This window comes from Prinia subflava, chromosome 4, assembly GCF_021018805.1.
Source record: "Prinia subflava isolate CZ2003 ecotype Zambia chromosome 4, Cam_Psub_1.2, whole genome shotgun sequence".
Lineage (NCBI taxonomy): Eukaryota > Metazoa > Chordata > Aves > Passeriformes > Cisticolidae > Prinia > Prinia subflava.
In genome coordinates this window covers 13,127,395-13,134,457 of record NC_086250.1, presented here as the reverse complement: position 1 = coordinate 13,134,457, position 7,063 = coordinate 13,127,395, and the positions used below count along the sequence as shown (strand labels likewise).

The 7,063-nt window shown below is 52.8% G+C and overlaps 1 protein-coding gene across 12 annotated transcripts in view; it reads right to left on the bottom strand.

Annotated features, from left to right (window-relative positions):
• Positions 1–425: 425 nt before the first annotated feature.
• LOC134549692 (uncharacterized) overlaps positions 426–7,063 on the bottom strand; it is an 89,825-nt gene continuing 83,187 nt past the window's right edge. For 10 of the 12 annotated variants that reach the window (XM_063395544.1, XM_063395547.1, XM_063395546.1 and 7 more), the window contains 3 exons: positions 6,590–6,681; positions 5,825–5,915; positions 429–979 (listed from right to left, as the gene is read on the bottom strand). In XM_063395544.1, the coding sequence (XP_063251614.1) occupies positions 486–979; positions 5,825–5,915; positions 6,590–6,681 (677 nt within the window). In that variant the 3' untranslated portion in view covers positions 429–485. Of the gene's footprint in view, positions 980–1,438; positions 1,624–5,762; positions 5,916–6,589; positions 6,682–7,063 lie in introns of all 12 variants that reach the window. The other 2 variants (XR_010080154.1, XR_010080153.1) reach the window with 2 other exon arrangements.

Here is a 7,063-nt window from a genome sequence, read left to right as displayed (position 1 = left end):
TGTTCCTGTGTCTCTGGCACTGCCCAGCAGCCCTGCCCAGGGTTTGGGGGTTCCAGCACAGCCCCCCCAGCACATCCCGCTGCTTCCTCAAGTCCCCTTTAACCAGGATCATTATTTGGGGTGGGGGCACCCAAACCCAGGATTGGCTTTAACCAGTTTGGGGGATCTCCCCTCTGCCCTCCTCACTGAATTCCCACTGCCACAACCCAGCCTGAGGCTCAGCTCCCCATCCCCTCCATCTCTGAGGAACTGCACCTGGATTTCCCAATCCAGCGGGGCAGCACTGCTGTTCTCCTCATTGTGTATCTTGATTGCAGAAACTGCTTAAGAAATAATTCAAAGAAATTCGGAGAATGAAGAGACAATAAGGAAGAGCTGCCAGCTCCAACCAAGGGGTGCTCAAACCCCTTCTCAATTATTTGCTTTAATTAACCAATGCAAATGAACCATACAAAACCACATTGATACAGTTTTATTCTTTTTAATCAAGTTATAAATACTGCTGAATATAAAAGAACTTTTTGAACCTCAAAAACTCTTGTAAGAGTTACACAGGGCAGGGCTGCACTGCACCCCCAAACTGAGAACTGGGAGCAAAGACAAATCCAGGCTGAGATTCCCGGAGATCGGTGCAGCTGCTGCCAGCCAGAGCAGTCCCGGTGCGGCCTCACGGGAGCGCTGCCGGGAGGCGCCCGGAGCCGATCGTGCCCAGCCCCGGGGGAGATCCCTGCCCGCAGCTCCGGCCGTGCCCGGCTGTGCCGGGGTCCCCACGCTGGCAGCCACCGCCTCCTGCGCCCGCTGCTGCCCCGGAGTGTCCCCGAGGGCCGCGGGGAAGGAGCCTCGCACGGACACAGAGCTGGGAACGCGGGGGAGGAAAGGAGCTCTCGGCCTCCAGCCTGAGCCAGCAGCGGGGCCGGGCGGCCGTGGGGAAAGCCCGGCAGGGCCACCTTGTCCAGGGCATTGCTGCCAGAGGCCATTCCTGCAAAATCAGGGGGAAAGGGATGAGCCTTGGAGCTCCTGCAGTTAGCCAGAAGCTTTGCCAAAAGACTGGAAGAAAAATTCACATCCCCAGCAGAGATAAAAACATGGAGAGAAATGCAACCGTGGTGGTGAAAAGGGAATGGAATTATTGGAACCATTTGAAATGGATAAGAGGAAATGGCCTCACGTGATCCCAGGGGAGGTTTAGGCTGGATACTGGGAAGTCTCACAGTGGAAAGGCTGTCCAGCCCTGGCACAGCTGCCCAGGGCAGTGCTGGAGGCCCCATCCCTGGAGGGATTAAAGCTGTGTGGAGGTGGCACTTGGGGACATGGGACAGTGGTGGCCTCAGCAGCACTGGTTGAGCACCGTGACCTCAGAGGGCTCCTCCAACCTGAAGGATCCCATGATTCCAAGGACACCCACACACACACACCCACATGGCCAGCACACACACACCTGTGCCTGCTGCAAACATCATTTCACTCCGTCTCCTCTGCTTGGCTGCCAAATATTCCCTGGTGACAGGGAACACAGGAGCAGTCCTTGCTGCAGGACAAGCCAGCAGGATTAGATCAAATTCCCTTCAGAAAGGGCTGACAGGATCCAGCCAGTCCTGGAGCTGCTTGGGAAGCTCCCAGTCCCTTCCAATAGCAAGAGAGGGAAATCACCTCGTGCAGAGGTGTTGCCATGAATTTTCCTGGTTTGCTAAGCGTTCATATTAAAGGAGAAACGTGCAGTTTCTCACGCTGGTGAATTGTAAACACAGGACCATGTTTTGTAAATATTGGCAATGTTATGAATACTTTCTCCAAGAGAAGGGGAGGCTGAATGACAGCCTCCTAGACCAATGTGACAGGAGAGGTGGCGATACCCTTCTCCAATCCATGGTCACCTTGACACAGATATATAATGGAAAAATAAACTAAGGGCAGGGTCTTCTGCCCTGCTGCTGTTGTTGCACCCAGATCTCTGTCCCCAGTCTGTGTTCCTGGTTGGGCCTCCACAGTGATAACTGGCGCCCAACGTGGTCAAGTTGCAAGCTAGTGAGGAAAGAAAAAAGAAGAAAAAAAATCTGCCTTCTACAGCTGCAAGAAGAAGAAACCCACGATGTTCTCAGAGGAACGATTGATGATGGAACTGCTCCACTCCTTTTTGTTGTCCTGTGACGCTGACTTAACCAGGAAACACGTGAGAGAACTATTTAGCTGGGGAAAGAAACTTGGAATTTTTTATACTGCTGAAAAGGCACTTTATATTGGCCCATGGAGAACCCTGGGAAAAAGCCTTTTCTCTGCCGTCCTTGACGGAAACTCTAAGGCAGGCACTCTTTTACGGGCATGGACAACAGTCTTCCCACTTCTAAAAGAGGCTGGAGAGGACTTTGAAGTTGATTCTGGGTTTTCGACAGGAAGCAGGACTGGCTCCCCTGTGAGCTCCGTCGCTTCTGACGAGGATTGCTCTGATGCAGGGTTAGACCCGATGCAGAAGACCCCCACCCCCATGTCGGGGGTTGGGCGCGCCCAGCGGGGTTTTTGGAAGGGCGGGAAAGCTTTTTTCGGTCTGCTCCCCGCGCGGTTGGCCGGGCGGGGAGCTGGGGTGCCGAGGGGGCGGAGCGCTCGGCATCGGGTCCCACGCCGAGCGCGGGGGATCGCCCGCGCCGCCCCGGGCCGCCGTGCCGCGGCGACCCCCCCGCTGCCCGCCACCGCTGCGGGGTCCGCCCTGCAGCTGCCGCGCGGAGCCGCGCCGCCTCGGGCCCCCTGCGGGGAGCCGGGGGGGCCGTCGTGCGCCGCCTCCCCGGCCCGCCCCGCCCCGCCGCGACCTGCTCCGCGAAGGATTCGGCAGGCGAGCCCGGCGGGGACGGCCCCTCCCTGCCCCGTCCCGCCGCCGCGCCAAATGCTGTGCGCGGGGTCGCCGCCGCCGGCGGTCCGTGCGGTGCCCGCAGCGGAGCCGCCGCCGCCGCCCACCGCGCCGCGCCCCGCCCCACGCGTCCGGTGCCGGTCCGGCGCCGCGGGGGGAGGGCTGGGCGCAACGCTGCCCGCTGCTGCGGGGCCACCCGCGCTGGACAGCCCCCCCGCGCCGCCGCGCGGCACCGCCGCGCGTCCCCTCCCTGCCGCTCGGGGAATGCCCCCCCGCACCGAGCGGGAGGGGCTCTCGGCTGCCGCTGCTGCCGCCGACCTGGCCACCGACCCATCGGCTGGCCGGGCAGGAGCTGAAGGCTGTGGCCGATCGGCCACGCCTCCCTGCCCAGCGCGACAATCGCCCCCCCGCTCAGAGAGGAGTCTGAGCGAGTCACTGTCCCCCGCCCACCCCCCCTACGGGGCCGGGTCGGCTGTGGGAGATGATAACGGGGCAAAAGCGTTGTCTGATGTGCACGCTTTCCCTGTCATGAAATCGGATGAGGCTTTTAGTCCGCAGGTGAACCAGGCTGCTGACCTAAGAGAGCTGCTGCCTGAAGATGCAGCTTTGCCCGAGCCAGTTCAGGGAGCTGTGGACGTGGGTCCACAGCATCATAGCCATGATGACCCATCATGGGCAGTTCCGCTTCCCTTATCAAGGGACGTGGCAGAAGATAATATAAGCTTCACTGAGGCAATTCAATGGATCAGTGCAGAATTTGAGAATCTGATCTTTCCTTATGTAATAAGAGGTCTTGCAACAATGATGCTTGAACCTCAACAGGTTTTTACCTTTGAAAGAAATTGGAAATTCCTAGCTGGACAAATGGCTGTCGAAAATAGCCACCTGCCTCGAGATGATCCCTTGTTTGGGGTCGGAGTTGACCTACTTATGGGGAGGGGTCAATATGCTTGCCCTGATGTGCAAGCTGGCCTTTCTTTCATTGTTTTAGATTCGTGCAGATACATAGGGATATCTGCATTGATAAAAACCAAGTTATCCTTCTCCCCAAAGGAAGACTTCTTAGACATAGCACAGAAGCCAGAGGAAGCTTTTAATGAATTTATATCGCGTCTGATGCATTTTTTAAAGACGAGAGTCAAGGATATAACTTTGAAAATGATATTGCTGGAGCAATTAGCAAGAAGCCATGCTAATTCTGCTTGCCAGAGGCTCCTGGAAACCATTCCAGAGACTTCTAATGTCCTGGAGATGGTCCAGACCTGTGCAGTTCTAAACACCTGTGATTCTATGGTGATGACCCCAACGGCTGCTTCACAGCCGGCTGAACAGAGGCAGAATGATGGACATGAGACACAGGCAGATATTCAGCCTAGTGGAGAACAGGAAAAGGAGGCACAGAAAGTGACTCCCTTGTTTCTCTGCGCACAGTGTGGGGGTTCAGACCATACTGCAGAAACTTGCAAAGCAGTGGGTCATGCTGAGCCCACGCCAAGCCCGAAAACTCGGAGGCGAAGAAAAAGACGAAGACGTCAGGGGGACGAAACAGTTTCCCAAGCTCTAGAACAAGAGCAAAATTCTCTGGCTGGTGTACAGCCAGCATCTCAAGTGTAGGAAATGTTGATGTTGCCACATAGCTATGGTCAGTTTTCCTTGGACCTTGCAGTGGGTTTCTACGTCCACATCCTATGTTGCATGCATTCTTTGAGAAAAAGTCAATTGCTCAATTTGTGTTTTCTAAGTTCTCTATCCTCAGGTTCTGGGATCTTTGCCATGGAGGTGGCCGCTGAAAGTCTGCTGAGCTGCCTCAGGTGCATTGGACTGATCCTGTTTGATCCTGAAACCTTGTGCATCCTGTGCCACCCTAGTGCCACCCATCAGAGAAGCCTCTTCGAGATCTGATTGACATGGACACGGAGTGGCATCCTCTCTTTTCCTATATGGCCTCCATAGAGACTTTGGATCCTGTGGAGCTGCTGGACAAGGACAGACTGAAGCAGTGTGATGCTGAGAGCCAACGGACTGTTAATCATGGACTCAGAGGAATTGTTTGCTACGGCTCAGTTTTATGTATGGTAGCCATTGTGACCTCTGTGGGGAAAGTGCATGTTGTTTGGGGGTTGTGGTTTTGGGACAGAACTTTTGGGGCTCAGAATTTTGAATTGAGTGATTAATTTTTCTTGGAATGCTCCTGCCTTTTGCACCGTATATTCCCTTGTATCTTATAAAAATTTAAAAATATGAGGGTGTTGGTTGAATTATGTTAGACTATGCTCGAGATATTTTGAGCAAGTTATTGCAAGGGGTTCAGGGTGAAACCCTGGGTAGCAAAGGCAGAATCAGACCAACATGTAGCCCTCACACCGTCACCTAAATGAAGGTCGGTGAACTTTATACAGGTTTTTTTTCTTTCTTTTTTCCTGTCATAGAATTGTTCATTTTTCTTTTTTTGTTTTCTTTTTAATATACTTAAAAGGGTGAGATGTTGCCATGAATTTTCCTGGTTTGCTAAGCGTTCATATTAAAGGAGAAACGTGCAGTTTCTCACGCTGGTGAATTGTAAACACAGGACCATGTTTTGTAAATATTGGCAATGTTATGAATACTTTCTCCAAGAGAAGGGGAGGCTGAATGACAGCCTCCTAGACCAATGTGACAGGAGAGGTGGCGATACCCTTCTCCAATCCATGGTCACCTTGACACAGATATATAATGGAAAAATAAACTAAGGGCAGGGTCTTCTGCCCTGCTGCTGTTGTTGCACCCAGATCTCTGTCCCCAGTCTGTGTTCCTGGTTGGGCCTCCACGGTGATACAGAGGGACAATGACAGGAGAGCTGTGGGGAGAGAGCGGCAGAGATGGGAGAGGAACGGCAACACCAGAGCTTTCCAAAGGGAACACCTGCCAAATCAACCTCCAGAACCTGTGCAAAATGTTTTCCAGCTGAGCTGTGAGTCCGTCTACTCCTGTCTTCCACTCACTGACCTTTCAGCCATGGCCAGGAGCTGCTCTGGATGGAAGGTCCTCTCTGTGTCCATGGATGTTTTCCCTCACTGCCCCCGTGGTCCATGGGGAGCTAAAGGAGAAGAAAAGGAATGAACAGGGAATAAAGTATCCATAAATACAGCAGATATGGCCACATGTCCTCACTAAGTTCATACAACAATACCCCAGGTTATTGTGATTAAAGTACCTTTTAGCTGGGAAAAGCAAGAGGAAACATTCCTGGTCCTCATTTCTGACACCTTCCTTTTGCAGTGCCTGTCACCCTGGAGTGCCAGGACAAGGGGGAATGGCTTTCCACTGACACAGGGCAGGGATAGATGGGACATCGGGAAGAAATTCTCCCCTGTGAGGGTGCTGAGGCCCTGGCACAGGGTGCCCACAGCAGCTGTGGCTGCCCCTGGATCCCTGGCAGTGTCCAAGGCCAGGCTGGATGGGGCTTGGAGCAAGCTGGGATAGTGGAAGGTGTCTCTGCCCATGGAACTGGATGGGCTTTAAGGTCCCTTCCCACCCAAACTATTCCAGGATTCCATGATTCTACAGAAGATGACCAGTGCTCAGCTTTGAGCTGGGAATTTTAGGGAGTCAACTAAATGATCAAATTCAGTCTAAGCCGCTATTATTTTAGGGAATAGCAACCTCTAGACAGTAATAAACACATAGAAAGTCAATGAAAGTGCCCAAACTAGCAAACAGCCCAAGGCTGTGGTGTCTGAATATTGGGTTGTAATGAGGTGAACCCCCCACCTGAGCAGTGACTGCCGGGCTGGGACACAGCTGTGTCTTCCCAGTATGGAATTCCCCGAATAACTCTGTTATGGATCCTGTTTCTATTTCTCCTGAAGAGAAAATGACAACAATAATTATTAATAAAAATCAAAAGGTCACATGTTACACACAGATATCTACACACCTATCTCACATATAAAGTATTACATGTATAGAGACTCAGTTAAACACTGAATTTGGCTGAAAGCTTCAAAACTAAGAGGCAAAACTGCTTGTCATCCTGAGGTTTGTTCATGCCATGGATAAGAAGTCCAGGTGTGTTTCTGAAGATGTTAAAGAGCTGAAATCGCTTGTTTTCATTTTTGGATTACCAGAGGAATGGGGAGATGGTGATGCCTGGTTCTGTTTTCCCTAAACACATCACGGACTTAAATAAACCAGAAACATCCACAAATGGACAGCTCTGGGTCTTGCATCACGACTAAAACGATT